The sequence below is a fragment of the Pseudophryne corroboree genome, chromosome 6, assembly GCF_028390025.1.
Source record: "Pseudophryne corroboree isolate aPseCor3 chromosome 6, aPseCor3.hap2, whole genome shotgun sequence".
NCBI lineage: Eukaryota > Metazoa > Chordata > Amphibia > Anura > Myobatrachidae > Pseudophryne > Pseudophryne corroboree.
In genome coordinates, this window is record NC_086449.1 from 47,222,872 (window position 1) to 47,247,515 (window position 24,644).

At 50.6% G+C, this 24,644-nt stretch overlaps 1 protein-coding gene and 1 long non-coding RNA gene across 3 annotated transcripts in view; one reads left to right on the plus strand and one right to left on the minus strand.

Annotated features, from left to right (window-relative positions):
* The window catches only part of LOC134936046 (uncharacterized), a 406,776-nt gene extending 384,300 nt beyond the window's left edge, over positions 1 to 22,476 (minus strand). For both annotated transcript variants that reach the window (XR_010180446.1, XR_010180445.1), the window contains exon 1: positions 21,391 to 22,476. This is a non-coding gene — a long non-coding RNA (uncharacterized LOC134936046). The remainder of the gene's footprint in view (positions 1 to 21,390) is intronic.
* On the plus strand, positions 1,159 to 2,807 carry LOC134934814 (P2Y purinoceptor 6-like). Its single transcript, XM_063930165.1, has one exon. The coding sequence runs from the start codon at positions 1,222 to 1,224 to the stop codon at positions 2,290 to 2,292; it is 1,071 nt and encodes a 356-aa protein (XP_063786235.1). The 5' UTR covers positions 1,159 to 1,221; the 3' UTR covers positions 2,293 to 2,807.
* Positions 22,477 to 24,644: the final 2,168 nt, after the last annotated feature.

The window sequence follows — 24,644 nt, forward strand, 5'->3', positions numbered from 1 at the left end:
TTGAGATGCCTCAGACACAACGTGTACATGTACTGTAACTGCACTATTTTTTGTTTTGGATGCATTTTACACACAGTTGCCAACATTGAGGTCGGCGATAAAGGGTGTGTAGCATGGACAAGGGGGCGCTGCAGAAGGCGTGGGGGAGCAATCGCCTCTCATGGCCACACTTCCTTCTCTACAGTACTGCAATTGCCGGTATTATGAAGCAAGGAGGTGGGGCCACTCTTCATGGTATCTGAGAGGTCCACCCGAGAGAGTTAGATTTTTGAGGGGCGTGTCCCGGCTAAAATCTCAATTGCAGCATAATAATAATAAAGCATACTTGCCAATTTTATGTTGCTCGTCTCTGGGAGAAGTCTGGAGAGGAGATACCGCTGACCATTATGGGGAGGGCTCCTCACCTTGTCTAGGTCGACAGTCCATAGGTCAACTCCATATGGTCAACATGCTTTAGGTCAACAGAGTCTAAAGGTCGACAGGTACAAAAGGTCGACAGATGAAAGGCTAACATGCATTAAGATCGACAGCTACAACAGGTCGTCAAGTTCAAAAGGTTGACGTGACCATGGTCAACACACAAATGGTCTACACAAGTGTTTAGGGGTGTTTTTACATATTTTCCCAACATTTGCTTGATTTACCATCCACATGGACTATGACTGGGAATAGTAACCTGTGGCGAGCGCAGTGAGGCACCTTGCCCAAAGCCCTTGAGGGACCACGTTTCCACTGATTGTGGTCACATATGATGAAACATACAAAATGGCACCTCAAAAAACCCCAACTTGTGTCGACCATTATCTTGTTGACCTTTTGACCCTGTCTGCCTCTTGTACCTGTCAATCTTACCTACTTTCTAACTTTTACCTGTTGACCTTTGGTCCCTGTTGACCTAATGCCTGTCAACCATGTGAGGCCAACCTAATGACTGTCTACCTAGAGTCCTAGACACTGTAGATCCTTTATACCACACCTTAAAAAATGTATGTGTAATAAATGTGTAATATACAGTATTCTGCTCATCGGTAAATTCGGATATGTGTTGGGTTGATGTCACTGTGATTGCATGCCATGTTTTCTATATGAAGAAATTTAATTTTGTTTCTCTCTTTCTCTCTATTTTCTCTCGCCCACCATCCGTCCTCTCCAAGACGTTCCCCGGCTCTACAACATCTGTGATGCTGGAGCCTCCATAACTCGTCAGTCACTCTGTCCAGCATGCCCTCCTCTCCCCCCACCCCTTCCCTCAACTCCTCCATCCCCACCTTATCCTCACCAGGTTCCTCATGCCTTCTAGATGAGTCCTACAAGCACATCTTCCTGCCAACCTGCTACCTCTTCACCTTCCTACTCAGCCTGGTACTGAACTCGATTGTCCTCACACGATGCCTTCGTCGGCCTTGGAATCCATCACTAGTCTACATGTTCAACCTGGCTCTCAGTGACCTCATGTACAGTATGTCCCTACCTTTCCTCATTGCCAATTACATCTATCGTGACCGCTGGCTGTTCGGAGACCCCATGTGTCGCCTGGTTCGTTTTCTCTTCTACTTCAACCTCTACTGCAGCATCTTCTTCCTGACATGTATCTCGTTTCACCGCTATCTTGGCATCTGCCATCCCATACGTACCATGAGGCTGGAAACTATGCGCTGGGTGAGGGCCACCTGTCTGCTCGTTTGGGGTGTGGTGTTTGCCATGACCTCACCTATTCTGCTCTTTGCCCGAACAGGACTCCTCGAAGGGCATGAGGAGATACTGACGTGTTGGGATGATGCCGTGGACGCAGACCTCCAACGTTACATGCCTTATGGACTCTTCTTGCATGTAGCGGGGTTCTTCCTGCCCTTCACGCTGACTGCCTGGTGCTACTCAAGAGTTGTGCGCACTCTCTGTCGGACACTAAGGGGGGGAGTGGTCCCAGGACCGGTGCCTGGTGTGACCCAGAGACGCAAGTCCATTCGGACCATTGTCACCATCACCCTTCTATTTGCTCTCTGCTTTCTGCCTTTCCACGTCACACGCACCATTTTCCTGACAATGCGGACCATGGGCAATTCCCTGAGCGGATGCCGCGCACTGGAGGTGGTGGCTGTCTGCTACAAAGTAACTCGGCCCCTGGCCAGCTCCAACGCGTTTCTCAATGCCCTGGTTTACTTCCTGACCAAGGAGCCCTTCGGTCGGACGCTGAGGAGCAAGAAGGAGAGGGAACAAATGGGAAAAGTGGACAAAAAAAGACTAAACAAGGGTGGACAAGCCTGGGGTAACTTGTACCCACAATTTCCCTAAAGCAGAGACATTGCAGACGTCCCGTGGAAGAATCTGCTCCCAATTCTCCAGTGACTATGGTTAAACAAAAAAGACTTTAAGCAAATATTTATCTCTATGGACATAAAGGCTTGTCTGGACTTTCGTAGCGAAAAGTGTTCCACACAAGCAAACGGCAATGCAAAAATAAATGAGAGACAGATCTAGGAGACAAATAACTTTTGTAGGTGATTACGGGAATATTTAATGCTTTCAAGGGACTCAGAAATCGTTGTGGACCATGGACAAAGCACGTTTCACATACTGGCAACAGGACAGAGACAGAAAAACAATGGCTACTTTATAGGGCTCTTTGCTGGGTAAAATAATAGTATCTCCTTATATGGGACGCAGCAGACTGAAGAGTCTTCTCCTGCTATGACGGGTTCTTCACTATGCATCGTGGTAATTTGACACTGGGTAGAGTAACAATCTGGACAATGAGTGACACTTACCATTGGTATGGTTATTTAATAAATACAAATATGCAGGGAAAGATGAGTCTCTGTGCAGGACAGTTTATGTTCACAAGTATTAATAAACAATTAAAAACTAATGGGATCATTAGCTTACTTATATCTTCTCCATGTGGAGACCACCAATTAGTCTCAGATACTTTTTTAAGGTACATACAGTTACAGTATCACTAAGATCCAAGCGCCTTTATTGTGTTCATCTCAAGCTTGCCTGGGTGTTCCAAGTTTATTGACCAATCAGATAACTATAAAGTGTACCGCAGCACAAAGGATTTCAGTGAGTGTGCTGGTGCTGTCAGATGTAATGACTGGTCTCTTCACAAGTAAAGTTGTATCAGTGAGGACAGGGCTACATGTGATGGGGCAGTGACATGATGTGAGGAGAGGAATTGAGGCAGCAGGAAGCCACAGACTGAGAGTTATATAGTGGGAGGAGAAGGGTCTCCAGCAGCACAGAGTATATCAGGAGATGCGTGGTGTGTCAATGAGGACAGGGCTGCATGTGACAGTGGCAGGATGTGAGGAGGGGAATGGAGGCAGCAGGAAGCCACAGACTGAGAGTTATATAGTGGGAGGAGCAGGGTCTCCAGCAGCACAGAGTATGTCAGGAGATGAGTGATGTGTCAGTGAGGACAGGGCTACATGTGATAGGGACAGTGACATGATGTGAGGAGGGGAATGGAGGCAGCAGGAAGACACCGGCTGAGAGTTATACAGTGGAAGGAGCAGGTTCCCACAGCAGCACAGAGTATATCAGGAGATAAGGGATGTGTCAGTGAGGACAGGGCTGCATGTGACAGGGGCAGTGACTTGATGTGAGGAGGGGAATGGAGGCAGCAGGAAGCCTCAGACTGAGAGTTGTATAGTGGGAAGAGCAGGTTCCCCAGCAGCACAGAGTATATCAGGAGATAAGGGATGTGTCAGTGAGGACAGGGCTGCATGTGACAGGGGCAGTGACAGGATGTGAGGAGGGGAATGGAGGCAGCAGGAAGCCACAGACTGAGAGTTATATAGTGGGAGGAGCAGGGTCCCCAGCAGCACAGAGTATATCAGGAGATGAGTGATGTGTCAGGAAGGACAGGGCTGCATGTGACAGGAGCAGTGACATGATGTGAGGAGGTGAATGGAGGCACAGGGTCCCCAGCAGCACAGAGTATATCAGGAGATGAGTGATGTGTCAAGAAGGACAGGGCTGCATGTGACAGGAGCAATGACATGATGTGAGGAGGGGAATGGAGGCAGCAGGGTCCCCAGCAGCACAGAGTATATCAGGAGATGAGTGATGTGTCAGGAAGGACAGGGCTGCATGTGACAGGAACAGTGACATGATGTGAGGAGGGGAATGGAGGCAGCAGGGTCCCCAGCAGCACAGAGTATATCAGGAGATGAGGGATGTGTCAGTGAGGACAGGGCTGCATGTGACAGGAGCAGTGACATGATGTGAGGAGGGGAATGGAGGCAACAGGGTCCCCAGCAGCACAGAGTATATCAGGAGATGAGTGATGTGTCAGTGAGGACAGGGCTGCATGTGACATGGGCAGAGACATGATGTGAGGAGGGGAATGGAGGCAGCAGGAAGCCACAGACTGAGAGTTATATAGTGGTAGGAGCAGGGTCCCCAGCAGCACAGAGTGTATCAGGAGATGAGTCATGTGTCAGCGAGGACAGAGCTGCATGTGACAGGAGCAGTGACATGATGTGAGGAGGGGAATGGAGGCAGCAGGGTCCCCAGCAGCACAGAGTATATCAGGAGATGAGGGATGTGTCAGTGAGGACAGGGCTGCATGTGACAGGAGCAGTGACATGATGTGAGGAGGGGAATGGAGGCAGCAGGGTCCCCAGCAGCACAGAGTATATCAGGAGATGAGTGATGTGTCAGTGAGGACAGGGCTGCATGTGACATGGGCAGAGACATGATGTGAGGAGGGGAATGGAGGCAGCAGGAAGCCACAGACTGAGAGTTATATAGTGGTAGGAGCAAGGTCCCCAGCAGCACAGAGTGTATCAGGAGATGAGTCATGTGTCAGCGAGGACAGAGCTGCATGTGACAGGGGCAGTGACATGATGTGAGGAGGGGAATGGAAGCAGAAGGAAGCCACAGACTGAGAGTTATATAGTGGGAGGAGCAGGGTCCCCAGCAGCACAGAGTATATCAGGAGATGAGTGATGTGTCAGTGAGGACAGGGCTGCATGTGACAGGGGCAGTGACATGATGTGAGGAGGGGAATGGAGGCAGAAGGAAACCACAGACTGAGGGTTATATAGTGGGAGGAGCAGGGTCTCCAGCAGCACAGAGTATATCAGGAGATGAGGCATGTGTCAGCGAGGACAGGGCTGCATGTGACAGGGACAGTGACATGATGTGAGGAGGGGAATGGAGGCAGCAGGAAGCCACAGACTGAGTTATATAGTGGGAGAAGCAGGGTCCCCAGCAGCACAGAGTATATCAGGAGACGAGTGATGTGTCAGTGAGGACAGGGCTGCATGTGACAGGGGCAGTGACATGATGTGAGGAGAGGAATGGAGGCAGCAGGAAGCCACAGACTGAGAGTTATATAGTGGGAGGAGCAGGGTCCCCAGCAGCACAGAGTATATCAGGAGATGAGTGATGTGTCAGTGAAGACAGGGCAGCATGTGACAGGGGGCAGTGACAGTGGGTGGGATGTACCAACCGCTTGCGGAACATCCCGCCACACATTGTGCCAACACTAATCACATGTGTACTGAAATATGTGATTAGTACCACAAAGGGCAGCTCTCCCGGAATGAGCTGCCTTTTTGCGATGCGCTCCCCATTCTGTACTTCCGGGTTTATGACCCGGGAGTCCATATCTTGCAGTACCACATGACACTTGACGCCAGGATCAAATCAAATTGGATCATATGTGTTTCTATGAGTTGTTGTATGGGGTGGTCTTCAGTATGCCGGCGGTCGGGCTCCCGGCGACCAGCATACCGGCGCCGGGAGCCCGACAGCCGGCATACCGACACTTATTCTCCCTCGTGGGGGTCCACGACCCCCCTGGAGGGAGAATAAAATAGTGTGGCGCGCGCTCATTTGCGCTCGCCACACTGTCGGTAAGCCGGCGGTCGGGCTCCCGGCGCCGGTATGCTGGTCGCCGGGAGCCCGACCGCCGGCATATCGTAGTGAACCCGTTGTATGTTTACCACTGTTTGCACTCCAGGAGGTTTGACCTTAGTACTCTGCATAGACTATATGACATCCTCTTTTTACTTGTAATTTGCCAGAAGTCGGGGTCATAGTATACTGGAAGCTTGCAATGATTTCCTATCCTGTAATCTATTAACGACGGAACTTGTATATTACTTGCTTATTTACCGCCATTCCCTGTTCCGGACACATTTCCATGCCCGCTGCTTCTCCCCAGCTCCTGTACATTTAAAGGGATAATAAATAAACTGTGACATTTCTTATTTTAAATGATGAGACATTTTCTAAGGGGCAACTATTACTGGACGCAACAAGCCGTGCGCAGTATTCTATTATTTCTCTGATGTGGCCACTGGGGGGCAGTGTTCTACTGGAGTTTGGGTCTGACCAAGTTTCCCTGTGCTAAATGATCAATATAAATGACTGATATAAACCATAGTTGTAATCAATGTTGGGAACATTTAGGGGCTGGTGCTGAGTCACTGTGTTTACAATCTCCATCACAATTCACTGACCACGGAGCCTGAATGTGGGTGTCTCAGAGGGAAGGCTGAGATTACCATTTGCATATTTCTGTAGTCACTATTGAGAGGGCTGCCATCACCGTCTGCATTAGAAGACATCTCTGAATCAGGCATTTAGTGAATCAGGCCTATATAGTGCCAATGTCAATGTGATGACATAATTGCATTGGTGACCTCAGTCATGTGCGATGAGGTCAGTGACTGGGGAGGCACACATGGGGGTGGGGTTGAAGTGCCGGGAGCCTGTCTCACCCCCTACTCAGTGTAACTCTCCTCTCACTACACTACACCCATGCAGAGGCGTCACCTGGTCTGCTGACACCTGGTGCGTACTCTGTATTACTTAGCGCGCTGGAGGCAGGTCAATGATCGAAAAGGGGAGTGGCCTAAAGCAGAGGGGTGTGTGGTCTCTCGGAAATCCTGATGACATCACTCCAGGGGCAGCCCAGCATCCACGGACATGCTGGGCTGCCCTCGGAGACTGGGCTGCCTGCACCGTCGGCTCCTCTTCTATGGCAGGAGAGTGTAAAACTGCAACACCTGGCTCCTGTCATTGCAGAGGAGCAGCCATTTTGGTGTCACCCCGTCTGAGGGCCGCACCGCCCTCCTAACACCACTGCACCCATGCAAACAAGTGTATACTGGCCTGCAGGCCCACTCTCCTGCAAAACACCACTGGCCTGCTACAGCAGGTTGGAGCAGGCCGTCTCTTCGCCTTACTCTCCTTCCTGTGCTTCCTTCTGCTGGCACTTCGGATCCCCATCTGCACCCTCCACACCGCCGTGGCCCGCCGCTGCTGAGCTCCGGCCTCTAAGCAGTGCACTGGATTAGTCACATCACAAAGTACCAGGGTTGGGGTGCAAAATTGTGTCAGGGCATGCTGGGATATGTAGTTTCACAATAGCTGGAGGGCCGCAGTTTGGACATGCCTGCACTAGAGGGAGGGTTAGAGTTAGGCTGTAGGGGAGATTAAGATTAGGCTGCAGGGTAGAGTAAGGGCAGTTGGGGTTACGCTGCTGGAGGGGGAGGGGAAGCTTGGGCTGTGGGTGGGGTGGGTTAGGTGTAGGGTAAAAATACTTGCCAGGATCTGTTATTTTCTGGAAAATTGGGCTTTGTTTTTTGAGGCAAAACAGGGTTTTGGCGGGAAAACAGGGTTAGTTCTAGCGCTTCATTAGAACTGGTGGGTTGACCCTAGTGCCTGAGGTTTGTCAGCGGCTTGGGCCTAGAACTTGAGTCAAACAACAGAATGGGTCTAGCGGCCGAACTGAGGGGGTGATTCAGACCTGATCGTAGATGTGATAAATTTAGCACATCTACAATCAGCTTCCCTGACATGCGGTGGGACGCCCAGCACATGGCTAGTTCGCCCCGCATGTCAAGGCCGACCTCCCCGCACAAGTACAAAAGCATCGCACAGCGGCGATGCTATTGTACTGGAAGAGTAACTCCCTACCAGCGCAGCTCCTGCGCACTGGCAGGGAGCTACTCGTCGCAGTGGCTGCGCATGATGTCACGCAGCAGCCGCAGCCCCCCCCCCCCTTCCCCCCAACGGTCCGGGCCTGCGTTGCCCGGACCGCGCCCCCTAAACGGCGGCTGAACACTGCCGGCCCGCCCTCAAACAGGCAGAGGCGATCGCAGGGCTAAGATAGCCATTGGCTGTCTGCCATGCACCGGCGCACTGCGGCGCCAGCGCATGTGCAGTTCAGGCCTGATCGCTGCTTTGCGAAAACGCACGGCACCGATCAGGTCTGAATTAACCCCTGAGACACAGAACGGCAGAATTAATCAGTGGCTTGGTTCTAGCACCTGTATTAAACCAACAGCCCCATAGACCTAATTCCCAACTCAAAGACCCCAACTAGGGTGTTATAGGCAGGAGCAAAGCTTCATACAGTACAACTCTCGCTTACCACTGCTGCTGTTCCCGTGTCTCCCATGTTGATCGCGGTGTCTTATTCCATCTTGCTGGAAGGTCTGCTCTTGATTGTCTGCTTCCTCCCTGCAGTGTATATGATGCACTGAGGGAGCAGCCATGATCAGTGCCAAGGGCATAAATACAGGAGACTTGCACCACCAGCCCTGAAGTGGGCACCCTGACCTCCTCCATTGCTCTACAGTCTCCTTTATGCACCCCAGAGCATGAATAGGCGTGTGCCACAAAGTGACCACACCCTAGAGTCCGGCTTCAGCATAGGGACGTATTTCCGGGAAGCAAACTGCACCAATGTACATAAAAAGGGAAGGGCAGAGGCTGAAGTACATGGCCCCTCTCTACTTTGTTATCTCTTTCCCCTACACACCCGCAGGACTGGCTGCCTTTGAGTTGCTGTGGGATTAAATAACAGAAGACCCTGATTAGCAATAGGTAGTGTTTGTATGTTGGGGTAATAGTAATTCATTGAAGGAGGAGAGTGTGCCTGGGTGCTGCTGGGGTGCTGGGAGTGAATGCAGGGGGAGGACAGTGTGCGTCTGGGAGCTCCACCTCCTGGAGTGTTAGAAATGAATGCAGGGGGAGGACAGTGTGCATCTGGGAGCTCCGCCTCCTGGAGTGTTGGGAGTGAATGCAGGGGGAGGACAGTTTGTGTCTGGGAGCTCCGCCTCCTGGAGTGTTGGGAGTGAATGCAGGGGGAGGACAGTGTGCATCTGGGAGCTCCGCCTCCTGGAGTGTTGGGAGAGAATGCAGGGAAGGACAGTGTGCGTCTGGGAGCTCCGCCTCCTGGAGTGTTGGGAGAGAATGCAGGGGGAGGACAGTGTGTATCTGGGAGCTCCGCCTCCTGGAGTGTTGGAAGTGAATGCAGGGGGAGGACAGTGTGCATCTGGGAGCTCCGCCTCCTGGAGTGTGGGGAGTGAATGCAGGGGGAGGACAGTGTGCGTCTGGGAGCTCCGCCTCCTGGAGTGTTGGGAGTGAATGCAGGGGAGTACAGTGTGCGTCTGGGAGCTCCGCCTCCTGGAGTGTTAGAAATTAATGCAGGGGGTGGACAGTGTGCGTCTGGGAGCTCCGCCTCCTGGAGTGTTGGGAGTGAATGCAGGGGGAGGACAGTGTGCGTCTGGGTGCTCCGCCTCCTGGAGTGTTGGGAGTGAATGCAGGGGGAGGACAGTGTGCGTCTGGGAGCTCCGCCTCCTGGAGTGTTAGAAATGAATGCAGGGGAGGACAGTGTGCGTCTGGGAGCTCCGCCTCCTGGAGTGTGGGGAGTGAATGCAGGGGGAGGACAGTGTGTGTCTGGGAGCTCCGCCTCCTGGAGTGTTGAGAGTGAATGCAGGGGGAGGACAGTGTGCGTCTGGGAGCTCCGCCTCCTGGAGTGTTGGGAGTGAATGCAGGGGGAGGACAGTGTGCGTCTGGGATCTCTGCCTCCTGGAGTGTTGGGAGTGAATGCAGGGGGGGGACAGTGTGCGTCTGGGAGCTCCGCCTTCTGGAGTGATGGTAGTGAATGCAGGGAGAGGACAGTGTGCGTCTGGGATCTCTGCCTGCTGGAGTGTTGGAAGTGAATGCAGGGAGAGGACAGTGTGCGTCTGGAAGCTCCACCTCCTGGAGTGTTGGGAGTGAATGCAGGGGGAGGACAGTGTGTGTCTGGGAGCTCCGCCTCCTGGAGTGTTGGGAGTGAATGCAGGGGGAGGACAGTGTGCATCTGGGAGCTCCGCCTCCTGGAGTGTTGGGAGTGAATGCAGGGGGAGGACAGTGTGCGTCTGGGATCTCTGCCTCCTGGAGTGATGGTAGTGAATGCAGGGAGAGGACAGTGTGCGTCTGGGATCTCTGCCTCCTGGAGTGTTGGAAGTGAATGCAGGGAGAGGACAGTGTGTTTCTGGGAGCTCCGCCTCCTGGAGTGTTGGAAGTGAATGCAGGGAGAGGACAGTGTGCGTCTGGGAGCTACGCCTCCTGGAGTGATGGTAGTGAATGCAGGGAGAGGACAGTGTGCGTCTGGGATCTCTGCCTCCTGGAGTGTTGGAAGTGAATGCAGGGAGAGGACAGTGTGCGTCTGGGAGCTTCGCCTCCTGGAGTGTTGGGAGAGAATGCAGGGGGAGGACAGTGTGTGTCTGGGAGCTCCGCCTCCTGGAGTGTTGGGAGTGAATGCAGGGGGAGGACAGAGTGCGTCTGGAAGCTCCACCTCCTGGAGTGTTAGAAGTGAATGCAGGGAGAGAACAGTGTGCGTCTGGGATCTCTGCCTCCTGGAGTGATGGTAGTGAATGCAGGGGGAGGACAGTGTGCGTCTGGGAACTCCACCTCCTGGAGTGTTGGAAGTGAATGCGGGGGGAGGACAGTGTGTGTCTGGGAGCTCCGCCTCCTGGAGTGTTGGGAGTGAATGCAGGGGGAGGACAGAGTGCGTCTGGAAGCTCCACCTCCTGGAGTGTTAGAAGTGAATGCAGGGAGAGATGGTGTGCGTCTGGGATCTCTGCCTCCTGGAGTGATGGTAGTGAATGCAGGGGGAGGACAGTGTGCGTCTGGGAACTCCACCTCCTGGAGTGTTGGAAGTGAATGCAGAGGGAGGACAGTGTGCGTCTCTGTGCTGCTGGGGTGTTGGCAGTGAAGGCAGGGTGGGGTGGGGATGTATGACTGGGTGCTGCTGATGTGTTGGCAGTGAAGGCAGGGTGGGGTGGGGATGTATGACTGGGTGCTGCTGTGGTGTTGGCAGTGAAGGTAGGGTGGGGTGGGGATGTATGACTGGGTGCTGCTGATGTGTTGGCAGTGAAGGCAGGGTGGGGTGGGGATGTATGACTGGGTGCTGCTGGGGTGTTGGTAGCGAATGTAGGTTTGCGGGAGTGTGTGTCTTGAGTGCTGCTGGTATTTGGGTGATGGTAGTGAATGCGAGAGGGGAGGGGGGCGCCAATAACTATTTTGCCTCTTGGCTCATGGTATGAAACTTATGCCCACTGGCGCATCTATAATGGGTCCACACCGCACAGCGCACATGTTTAATTATTTACCGAACCAGAGTCGCAGCCACTGAAAAAATCACCGGGGTAATGGCTGCAGCACACACAATAGTGATTAGTTGCCAAAATATTGTGGGCGCCATGTTTCTGGAGACTTGTGCATCCACAATAGAGAGTAGGGATCCCATATGGTGTCTGCATACGACTCCCTCCTCTGTTAATCTGCCCTTGTTTACGACCCTGGTGCCAGGGGAGTGGGGACTATCCAATTCCTCCTCTTACCCCAGCGCTGAGTGCACTAGAACATATTTGACTTAACCTCTCTCTTACCGCAGTGCACTACAATATATGCACTAAGCTTTGTAGAGAGATAAAGTGGATTGCGATAACTGTATCTATAAAGTATTTGCCCTTCTTCATGTGAGTACTTGTGCAATATAGTTGTAATGCAGTACCTGTGATAACCACAGGAGGTCGCTTGGTGTCCAGCCTAGACTTGCAGCTGATCAGTGGGACATTTACAGCATTATGGGGATGGCCATTGAACGCCATAAGTACTTTACATCGAAGGAAGGAAACCATCAACAGAAAACCATTCAATGGTTTGAACCAGAGTTTCCCAAACCCAGTCCACATGGTCCGTCTACGGTCCAGACAATAGGTATATCCCTACTTCAGCACAGGTGGCCTTTCAGCTGCTGTGGGACTACACATGCCGGCATGCCAGCAACTCAAAGAAGGTTTGCTGGTGTTAGGTACATAGGCTTCTGTGATGCTGAGGGGGGGGCAGGTACTATTTGCCCAGGTCCAGGGGTCCAGAGGGGGCCCAAGTGTCCCCCCCCCCCCCTTACCTGACAACAGCAGCTGCAGCACTTCTCCTCAGCCCAGCACGCGCTGCTGTGTGCTGGGCTGCAGTGTGGTCAGGGAGGCACTTAAAGTACTACTTTTTTCTGTATTTTTTCTAAGTGTGCAGGGCCACGCCTCCCATGATTAGGCCACACCCCCTGAAAAGTACCCGTGCCCGGCCACGCTCTCTAATGCCCTGCATAAGCAGTGAGGTTAACTGTAGCAATAATGTTTTGCAAGATGAGTTTAGAAAATACTACATACACCTTAATGGATAAAGGGGTAATTCAGACCTGATCGCTCTCTAGCATGTTTTGCAGCGTTTTGATCAGGTCAGAACTGCGCATGCGTATGCACCGTAATGTGCGGGCACGTCGCACAGGTACAAAGCGGATCGCCGCTCAGCGATGGGTTCGTGCAAAGAATCCATTCGCATAGGCGATCGCAAGGAGATTGACAGGAAGAGGGCGTTTGTGGGTGGCAACTGACCGTTTTCAGGGAGTGGTTGGAAAAACGCAGGCGTGTCCATGCGTTTGCAGGGAGGGATCCTGACGTCTTTTCCGGGACCGGACAGGCTGATGTGATGGCAGCGGCTGAGTAAGTTCCGGGCTGCGCAGAGACTGCACAAAACCTGTTCGCACAGCTCGGCTACACATGCGATCGCACACTTGCTAAGCTAAAATACACTCCCCTATGGGGGTGACTATCTGATCACAGAGCTGCAAAAAAAACCTAGCGAGCGATCAGGTCTGAATTAGGCCCAATGTCAGGTTGTGACATTCGCTACCATCGTCGTATTAAGGATTTTCACCAGTCTGAAATGTGTTGCATAAATGAACTGATATAGACCAACTTCAGGAACAGGAGCGCATTGGCGTTTCTATAATGGGTGCAATGTGTGTGGTGCACATAGGCCCCTGGGTCCAGGGAGGGGCCTACTCCGCACACATTGCACCCATTTAAATACTTACCTTACCGGAGTCCAGTGGCGGGCGCAGCGTTCGCAGCGGAAATCGCTGCCAAATTGGTCTCTGGAAACATGGCGGGCGCCATGTTTCCGGAGACCTGCGCATGCGCAGTAGACTCTGGCGCAAGGCCGTAATCTACAGCGCCGTTCAGAGGTGGGGGCCCACTTGGAGGTGCACACGGGCCCCCTCCTCTGTAGAAACGCCCCTGAGGAGCGGTTCTTGGTGCGGGCAAGCAGTGCCTGCGCCGGGGCGCTGCGGCCTGGGGGTGCAGCCGCAGTCACCCCGCAGGCACCGCCGCCTACCCGCACCCCGCTCCCCGGCTGCAGCGGACGCCGTGGGCTGTGTGGGCGTCCGCTGCAGCCGGCTCCAGTGACAGACACTAGAGGTCAGTATTGACCTCTAGTGTCTGTGCGGCGCTTATATGGGAGAGATGTCATGACGTCTCTCCCATAGAGAGGAGCCGCGGGAGGCCAGATCGAGCAGCAGCAGCAGGAGCGGGGCAGTGGTAAGTATTGTTTTTTTATTTTTGTGTGTGTTTGGTAGTGGTTACTAAGGGGCACAGCGACAGGGGGCACAACTACTGGGGGCAAAGCAACGGGGCACAACTACTGGGGGCAAAGCAACAGGGGGCACAATTACTGGGGCAAATCTACTGGGAGCACAACTACTGGGGGCACAGCGACAGGGGGCACGACTACTGGGGGCAAAGCAACAGGGGGCACAGCGACAGGGCACAACTACTGGGGTAAATCTACTGGGGGCATAGCTATAGGGGGCACAACTACTGGGGCAAATCTACTGGGGGCATAGCTACAGGGGGGCGGGCACAGCTACAGGGGGCAAATCAACTGGGGGGCACAACTACTTGGGGAAAATCTGAGGGCACAGCTACTGGGGGCATAACTGTGGCCACTCCCCTCCCCTATGTGGCCATGCCCCTCCCCTATGAAGCCACGCCCCTATATCCGGCGCACACTAACTGTTTTGCCGCAGGGGGGGAGGGGGCGCCAGTGGAAACTTTCGCACTGGGCTCCACAAGGTGTAGAACCGGCCTTGTTCAGGAACATACTGTATATACAACTTTTACAAGTAATTTTAGCTTTATTTTTGCAAGAACGAAGTAGTAATGGTCTCTGCAGGTTACTTCCTGCCAAGCAAGGATCAAAACAAATATACAACAACACAGACAGCAGTTTATGACTACAGTAACAACTAATTAACTTTACTGATGGCTCTATACTGCCACGTGCCCTGCCAGAGAGACCACGCCCCTTTTCAACGGGACCATGCCCGTTTTTCCGCCGCACACCAAAGCCAAGGCCGCCTCTGGGAGGAGAGCTGTGTCTGGCTCTTCAACAAGGGAATCCACATCCTCGACTCTGCCCCCGTCCCGGTGAGAGCCGCCTAGGTATGGCCATCGGTGGGTTATCCATCGATGGTCACTATCAATGGTACCATTGATGGATAACCTCAATGGTGTAAAACCATCGGTAAGCGAACCATCAATGGTTTTACCCTTCGATGGTCACCCCTGCATTACTGTACAGTGGAATGTGGCCCAAACAGAGCCCGGGGGGTGGCTTCACGGGTATCAGAGGGCACTGAACCTTGATGGCGGGAAACCATCTGGTTTGCCCCCATCGATGGTAAAAGTATTCAACATCGGTCATAGACCATCAATGATTTAGTACCTTTCTCCACAGCTCCTAAGATGGCTGCTCCAACTGCCGCTCACTTTCAACTGTCACACTATACCACCTGACACAGGCCATGTGATGTACGCCTGTCCTCCTGGGAAGGTGCAGAGGCTGCTGGGAATTGTTGTCTGTGTAATGACATACTGTATATATGTGCTGTAGCGTGATCAGCAGTTCCAGCATAATGACTCACATAGTGGGATATTACAACAAGTTAACATGTCAAATGTCTCATGGGGTAAATTTACTAAGATGGGAGTTCTATTTAAGATTGGATGTTGCCCATAGCAACCAATCAGATTCCAGGTATTATCTTCTAGAAGGTGCTAGATAAATGAGAAGTAGAATCTGATTGGTTGCTATGGGCAACATCCCATCTTAAATAGAACTCCCATTCTAGTAAATTTACCCCATAGTCGGGGCGCTTTAAGAGAGGAGGAGGCCCGTGTGCAGCCTCCTCCGTTCGGGCCCCCTCCTCTCTGCCGGCAGTGCTGAGAGTCTGAGCACTAGAGGGCTCAGACTCTACTGCACATGCGCAGATCACCAGGAAAATGGTTCGGTGGCCATTTTCCCTGCGATTTCTCTACTGAGCATGCGCAGAATGCCGTGAAAATGGCCGCTGCACCATTTTCACGGTTATTCCACAGCGCTGCTGACATAGGCGTGGGACTCCAGAGGGGTTAGTATTCAAAAAATGGAAGCAGTGTGTACGGTAGGGGGGGCCCCTCTGGACTCACTGCACCAAATATAGATACACCAGTGCTTATAGTGGATTAAGAGGGTTGGGTAGGAAATCCCAGTAAGACAGAATCCCGACACATACTGGTATTTTATCCCCACCTCTAATCCTACCCCTAATCCACCCCTCCCGCAGCGTAACCCTAACCTCCACCTCCCGCAGCCTAACCAGGGGTGGATTTAGGGGTCATGGTGCAAACGTAACGGATGTCCCGCTCTGCATAATTTTATTATTTTCATTGATTGGTTATAAGCCCTCATTGGATGATTGGCAATGTATTATAATAATATGAAGCCATAAACTATGACATGTCATTTGATGTTAAATTATGTATGCATATTTACTAAGAAGGAAAGTTTACAGGGGCGGTCTTGCCATTTACACTCCACTTAAGATCAGGGGTGGATTTAGGGGTCAGGCTGCCCCTATCCACATTATTGCACCCCCACCCCCACCCCCCCTGCCCCCATCATGTCACTTCTCCCTCATATCAAAGCCCGTCCTGATGCTCTCAGACCGTCAGACAGTCCCAGCCTCACCCCACCACCACCGCCGGCACTGCAATTTGCAGCCCATTGTCCCAACCCCATCAGTTGCAAAATAAAAGAATAAAAAAACAAGTTGTAATAACAGAAAGAAATAACAATCTCGAGGATTGTTTGTCGCAGCTCTATGGGGGCTGGTTGTTTGTATCTGTGCCCACCATAATTATAGTTACAGGACCGGCGATCTGAATCATTCTGCACAGCCCTGGAGTTGGCTCAGGGGCACATCACATGGCTGCAGTTGGCGCTATTCCTGCAGGACGCCTCTGTAAGTGATATCCATCAGCTGGTCGTTATGACAATACTAACACAGGCAAACCTTGCCCAGTAAGCTTCAAATATCCACAAGACTCCCATGCAATACAGGCAGTGTCAGACTGGGGCATAAAGGCAGGGCTGTTTCTAGACAATTTGGCTCCCAGTGCGAGATTTGAAAATGCGCCCCCCCCCCCCCCCCCCCTTTGCTATAAAAAAAAAAAAAAAACGTGCGTCCCCCTCCCCCCATATAGCTATAAAAAGAAAATGCATGCGCTCGCCGAAGGCGCGCGCGCTCCCGACAAGGGTGTGTGGCCTGATTAAAATGGGTGTGGTCTCATTAAAGTGGGCATGGCCTCATCTGATATCATCACGCCCACCACAGGGGGAAAAAAATAAAAATAAAAAGTCCCCATTTTACACATTACAGCAGGCAAGTGTCCCAATTTAAACACAGTGCGGCAGGCAGGCATCCCAATTTAAACACAGTGCGGCAGGCAGGCGTCCCCATTTTACACAGCGCGGCAGGCAGGTGTCCCCATTTTACACAGTACGGCAGGCAGGTGCCCCCATTTTACACAGTACGCAGGCAGGTGCCCCCATTTTACACAGTACGCAAGCAGGTGCCCCCATTTTACACAGTACGCAGGCAGGTGCCCCATTTTTCACAGTACGGCAGGCAGGTGCCCCCATTTTACACAGTACGCAGGCAGGTGCCCCCATTTTACACAGTACGCAGGCAGGTGCCCCCATTTTACACAGTACGCAGGCAGGTGCCCCATTTTTCACAGTACGGCAGGCAGGTGCCCCCATTTTACACAGTACGCAGGCAGGTGCCCCCATTTTACACAGTACGCAGGCAGGTGCCCCCATTTTACACAGTACGCAGGCAGGTGCCCCCATTTTACACAGTACGCAGGCAGGTGCCCCCATTTTACACAGTACGCAGGCAGGTGCCCCCATTTTACACAGTACGCAGGCAGGTGCCCCATTTTTCACAGTGCGGCAGGCAGGTGTCCCCATTTTACATAGTGCGGCAGACAGGTATCCCCATTTTACATAGTGCGGCAGACAGGTATCCCCATTTTACATAGTGCGGCAGGCAGGTGTCCCCATTTTACATAGTGCGGCAGGCAGGTGTCCCCATTTTTCACAGTGCGGCAGACAGGTGTCCCCATTTTACACAGTGCGGCAGACAGGTGTCCCCATTTTACATAGTGCGGCAGACAGGTATCCCCATTTTACATAGTGCGGCAGACAAGTATCCCCATTTTATATAGTGCGGCAGACAGGTATCCCCATTTTATATAGTGCGGCAGGCAGGTATCCCCATTTTATATAGTGCGGCAGACAGGTATCCCCATTTTATATAGTGCGGCAGACAGGTATCCCCATTTTCTATAGTGCGGCAGACAGGTATCCCGATTTTTCACAGTGCGGCATGCAGGTGTCAAGTGGGGGGGAAGGAAGAGGGAGAGAGATTATACTTACATGTTCCCGCTCTTCAGGTCCGGCCGCCTCACGTCCGCCGGCCGCCTCCTCCTTCCACGCTTATCTTCTCTCCTCCCTCTTCCCGAGCGCTCCTGCTCGGGGGGCGGAGTTTCGGGGAATGACGCGTTTGCGTCATGACGTCACGACGCAAACGCGTCATTCCGCGAAACTCCGCCCCCCGAGCAGGAGCGCTCGGGAAGAGGGAGGAGAGGAGAAAAAGACCCACGAAGTGCCGCGGCGGGCGCCCCGTGCGGTTGCACGGCTCGCCCGCCGCTAGAAACGGCACTGCATAAAGGGCCCACCGGGGAGATACAGAGGTGGGTGCCCATGTGTAGGGGTGTGGCCAGTCTCCAGAGGGGGTGTGGCCAGCTGCCACAAAGGCTTGGCTAACCATTACAGAGTGCATGGCCTGGATAAATATATATAGTAAATACTGATAGCGTATGCAGTGTACCAGAGTAATAACAGCAACGCACTATAGAAATAAAATACACCACAGTCCTGTGCAGAATAATGGAACATATGTATTATGTGTAATTCAAGTGCAGTCAGACAGCGGGGCCCGCCAGGGGGCTTTCCCCTGCAACCCTGTGGGCCGGTCCAACCCTGAATACAGGCAGCACCGACATACTCTGACTTGCATGATTCATTTATGCCGTAACTGAAGAGACACCAAGCATTATTCTAATATAAAATCTGAAAAATAAAAGGGTTTCTTATAAAGAGATTTTGATGTGGCCAGCGCTTCCATTAGGGGTCCTAGGCAGTGGCTTTTTGCGTCGTTGGTTATTGGAAGAGCTGCAGGCTTGGACTGGCCCACAGGGGTACAGGGTAAACCACCGGTAGGCCCCACTGCCTGGGGGGCCCTCCTCCTCTAGGGATCAGGTTCTAGACTGTGCACTTGAATAATACATTATACATATGTTACCTTATACTCAGTGCCGGTTCAAGGGCGCAGAGCGCCCCGGGCAGGAAAGGGGTGTGGCCTAATACAAGGGGCGTGGTGAGTCACGCCCCCTGTACATTGAAAGTGCCGCTTGAATGCTGAGCGGTGCGCGATGACGTCATCGCGCACCGCACAGCAAAAGGTCCTCTCCACGAAGAGAAACTAGACGCTATGCGTCTAGTTCCCTTCTTGGAGAGGACCTTTGCTGTGCGGTGCGCGATGACGTCATCGCGCACCGCTCAGCAGTTACTCTCCACGAAGGGAAACTAGACGCATAGCGTCTAGTTCCCTTCACAGGAGGCGCCGAGGACGGGGACGGCAGCGGGCAGCGGAGGCGGACGGGGGACACAGCGGGCAGCAGTGGCGGATCTTGCCACGGTGCGGCGCCCTCCGGATGGCGCCAGCGCCCTCCGGAAGGCGGCGCCCCGGGCAAAAGTCCTGCTTGCCCGTGGCAAGAACCGCCACTGCTTATACTGCACAGGATTATGATGTATTCTCTACAGTACATTGCTGTCATTAATCTGGCACATTATCATGCATGCACTAGCATTAATTACTATATAAATTATCAAGGACTCCAGACCAGGTACTCTATAATGGTTAGCCAAAACTCTGTGGTGGCTGGCCACACCTCCTTTGGAAGCTGGCCACACCTCTAATCATGGGCCCCTACTACTGCATACCCCCGGTGGGCCCTTCATGCTCCAGTCTGACACTGAAGAGCGGTGAGTCGGAGGATCAACTGTCACACAAACAGTTACTAGCCATGGGGGCAAATGTACTAAGCTTTGTAAAGGGATAAAGTGGAGAGAGCTAAAGTACCAGACAATCCTAACTGCCATGTTACAGGATGCATTTGAAAAATGACAGTTAGGAGCTGATTGGATGGTACTTTATCGCCGTCCACTTTATCACCCGGATCCAGAAGTTGATATTCGGTCTGATTCAGAGATGTGCGTTCATTTGATGTTAATACACCTCTCAGATGTTTTAAGATCTGCACAAACAAAGAAGCCATATGCAGATGTGCAGATCTGGGTCTGTGATGTCGCCTGAGTGCCCCCGAAAGCTGCTGGATTTTGGGGAAGCGAAGGACAGAATTCCAGAAAATGGGGGCATGCTGGTCCTGTTTTCTGGGTGTGCCGAAGCCAGTGGCTGCGTCCTTGGCAACGTGATTTCACTGGACATCCCGAGTAACCTCAGGGTTACTCAGACGTGCCATGGTCACACAGCAGTGGATCACAGAAGCCGGCAGTGGGCACATTTTTACTTAGGATGCCTCCTGCAGCTTTTTCATCATTTCGCACACACAAAATAAGCGTCTGCTGTGTGATCTGCACCCACTTCTGAGTCAACCCCATTGTCCACACCAAAAGCAACACTCATAAGAGTGGGCGTTCCAAGTCCATAGCTCAGGTAAGAATGCTGCATAAGCCATCCAACGCGTTTCATTCAACAGAACTTCTTCAGGGATAGGGTTCATCTGGCCAGATGGTGGTTATATAGGGTTTCTAATAGGCCTGAACCAATCAGAACTTCTTCTGTGTGAATGACCAGTCTCCCAATACAGAACAATTAGTCTTTTGAAAATGACTGATATCCAGCATAAACCGTTAATTCAATACCGTATAGGGTACTGTAAGGTATCACTTGATCTAATAAAAATAATGTATTGTTACCTTTGTTATGTGGTGTGCATATTTGTTAATAATAGATTAGCACAAAGTAAATATAGTGAATACTGAATAATTTAAATAGGCAAACAAACATGGCCACCATAATGGGGATATACAAAATCCCCCAGTGACAGGAGGAATGTCGACAAAATATACTAAACCACTATCTATCTATCTATCTATCTATCTATCTATCTATCTATATATTCACACTCACTTTTTCAGCAATTTCGAAAAAGAAATTACCAGCACTCACGGTTAGATGAACGTGTAAAGAGTTTTATTCTTCAAGAAAAATCCATGTGAAGCACAATCTGGCAGCGATAGATAGATAGATAGATAGATAGATAGATAGATAGATAGATAGATAGATAGATAGATAGATAGATAGATAGGCCGTCTGCACACATATCACTCGTTGCTGTCAAGAGTAAAAGGGGCGATTTATCTGAGTTGCAAAAAGGGATGATTATCGGCTTTTGGGCCAAGGGTGGTAGTATTTTTGACACAGCGCAGTTTGTGAACAGCCCACCATCACAATGAACCTGGGGGCTACCAGAGACGTGTGTCTGACATGACAGTTCAGCCCATCTAGCTGCTGCCCATGCTGCACACCGCGGTTACTCCGGCGATCAGCTGGTGGCCATAATGTGACTCCACCGTATATATATTTTTATATATATATATATATATATATAATGCAACGATGGTGGCACTCTGCAGTCTGAAGCAGTAACTTTAAATAAACATCAGTTTATTGTGCCAACATGTTTCGGGGAATGTCCCCCGTCCTCAGGGCCAGATAAACAGGTTACAAAAGAACACCAACATATATAGCACACAAAACAGGATCCTAAGTGCTCTAACCGCACTCACCTGCTCCATGGCGCGACCGCCTCCCAGCACGCCCGGTCTGCTTCTGCGTCCCTTGGCCATGACGTCACGGTGCGCCGTAATGCAGGGGAGTAGCTGAAGGGAATTAACCCTTTTTGTGCCCCCTCGATGTAATCATCTCTTTGGTACCAGTGAAAGCAGCTCTTAGCCCCATACATAAAACACACAGTTGAGGGTTAAGAGTCACTCTGCTTTATTATATGGTTAACAAAGGTTTATAAAGACAACGTACATGGGTGTATACAATATGTGCAAGCAAATGATTGGATAAATAGAAGTAGCATACGACATTACATGCAGGATATTTAGTAACACACAGAAGTAACAGTTTTGATCTGGTATGTAATTGTCCTTGAAGATAAGACACACACAAGCCTTATATTATATGAACAGACAAGGGCATCTTGAAGAGAGTGCGTACGTGTTTATTCAAGCACATAACAATTCATATAGCATGTTTAACCCTTCAATCCCCTCTTAGAATCATATATTTAAATAACATGATTCTGTACATGGGGCTTTTTATTTCTATATTCAGTTAGGTATTGCTTATAGGCTGCAGGGGAGTTAGGAAGGATTGTAAGGACGGCTTCATACATAAGCGAGTTTTCAATACCTTTTGTGGCGAGTTTTCTGCAGCAGGGTATAATGCAAAAGAAAACAACACAAAAAATTACTATCACAATCAATATGTAGATTCCTAGTTGAACAAGACCCTGTTTCCAATTTTCAAACCAACCAAAGTATTGGCTCCATGGGTTATCAATACCTGAATTCTTTTTTAGCTCTATGGATAAATCATCTAGTTTTTTTATGGCTAGGGTAACTTTACCATTTGGCCCTGTGTTGTCAGGGATAAAGGTACAACATCCTTCTACCTGTTTTATGTAGACACAAACTCCACCCTTTTCAGCCAGTATCATGTCTAAGGCCATACGGTTTTGGAATGTCATTTGGGAGGTGGCTTCTAATTGTTCAGCTATACCTTTGAGTGCAACTTTGGTATCATTAATGAATCTCTGTTGGTTATAGTAGATATAATTGATCCATGCAACATTTTTATTGGCAGTTATTATAGGAATTAAGGATTCAAATCCTGCAGCTACTTCATCTCTAGCTTTGAATTCGTCTGGCACCCCTCTTGGGACCCCAATTGTGTCAATATAAACATGTGGATCGAAGCTACCTATTGGAGTTTCCCTTTTTCTTCTATGTGTGGGAGCAGTGTTTGAGGTAGGGGAACCTTCATTAGTTGGGAGTATGTGTAATGGCATAATTATTTTGGCTAAGGCACATTGACCTTTCCATGGGATATTTAATCTAGTTCTGAGTTTTAAATCTCCACAGATATAATAAATGTCCCCTAGGGACTTGGTTTGATTAACTAGGATGGTGTTACGTGTTTCTGAGCAGTATCCAGGAGGAAAATTTTTAAAATCCTTGCCAGAGTGGCTAGTGGAGTTGTAGCAGGTGTAGTTACCTGGGTATATGGTTATTGTGTTACCAAGGTTGGGGTTTTTTGAGAGTATGGGGTATTCCTTTTTCCACATTTCACATTGGCTGTCATTGGTTTTGGTGCCGTTGTAAAGGCTGAAAAAACAACTTTCTTGTTCTAGGGGTATATTAAGGGGCACGGTGCCTAGGTGAGGCCTAGATCTGCCACAAACATAGCAGTTACTTTTATTATGTTTATTGGCGCTATATTTCATCCATTCTAACCAGAAATTGATGTCAGAGAAACCAGTTTCAATAGCTAGGGTGTCTTCAAGGGTGGGATTGTTAATGGCTATCATATCCTTGAAGGTAGCTATATGAGGCCTTAGGGGTTTGCCTTGGGGGATAGCCTTAGACTGATACGCTGGATTGTTAAACATGTCCCATAAATGAAAGCTTTGCCTTTCGCTATAGTACCCTGTTCCCCACCATATTCCAACTACATAGGTACCATTATCTGCTCTGCTGGGGCGTTCTATGTTTAATCTGAACCTATATGCACTTAGGCCCTCGTCCATCTTAAAGATAGACATTCTAGAGAGTAGAGGTATTCCATCAGGTTGGCTCCATCTATTTAAAGCGTCTGATGGTCTGTACCCCCAGTCAATTCCTGTGTTCCACCCCACAGATTCCCAGGAATCACAGTTGTATCCCCACCATGAATCAGTAACACAAATATAAACTGTCTCAGATATTCCTGATTTTCTTTTTTTGTGTATAGAGTGTTTTGCTTCAGCAAGCTTGGAGAACATAAAGTAATCTAAGACATAGGTGGCTACGTGTGTGTTGGAGGAGTTATACCATAAGGTGGTCACCCCTTCCTTTTGTGAGATGTCAACCTCAGTTCTACAGGGAAATGTTAGGACTGTGATGAGGGTTAGGATAACACATGCCCAGCGGGGTCCGTGGTTCACAATCATCTTCTCCATGTGTGAGGTCATCTTGGTTGGAGGTCAGGGCTGTCTGCCCCAGTTAGTACCTCTCCTCGTTGGAGGTCAGGGCTGTCTGCCCCCGTTAGTACCTCTCCTGGACTTGCTTCGCGGTTTGGGCTGGGTATCTTCTTTACTCGGGATGCATGTATCCACGTGGGCCCCTCTTCAGTGAGGACAGCCGTCCTGGTCACTGCCACGACTTCCGTCTCTGGACCATAGGTGAAATCTCCTGGACTCTTATTATTATTATACCTTCACCACGACTCTGTCTCCGACCTGGAAAGGGTGTGTTGGTTCCTGTGGGTTAAAAGGATTTTTACAAACAACCTTGTGTTCAATTTCATCTAGTTTTGTTATGAGGGACCTGACGTATTCTTCCCTTATGAGCTCTAAGTCTCCTTCCTGTACTACTAATGGTTTCTTAGCCCAGGGTGTAGGGAAGGGCCTACCCATAAGTATTTCAAAGGGTGAGTAACCTAGGGTCTTTTGTGGGGTCATTCTGATTTCTGCTAAGATAATGGGAAGGACCTGTTTCCATTTGTGGAAGGTACCTCCTGTGGCCTTCCTAAGTTTGTCCTACCCCATGGTAGTGAGCAATGAACAAAGGGGCACTTGTTTGGGGTATACAAGGTTTCCCCTCTTTGCAGATTAATCCTGATTTGGGATTTTTCTGCAATACAGGATATACCCAATCATCCAAATCCTTGTTGGAGGTTGTGGCCTGTAGTTCCGTGATAAGATATTGATCATTAATGGCAGGGGGGGTCATGACAGTCATATGGGACTGGGCAATGGGTTGTGACCTAAGGT

Bases quoted from the DNA above. Each gene is read 5' to 3' on its own strand.
- LOC134934814 (XM_063930165.1), top strand. From the start codon at position 1,222: ATGCCCTCCTCTCCCCCCACCCCTTCCCTCAACTCCTCCATCCCCACC.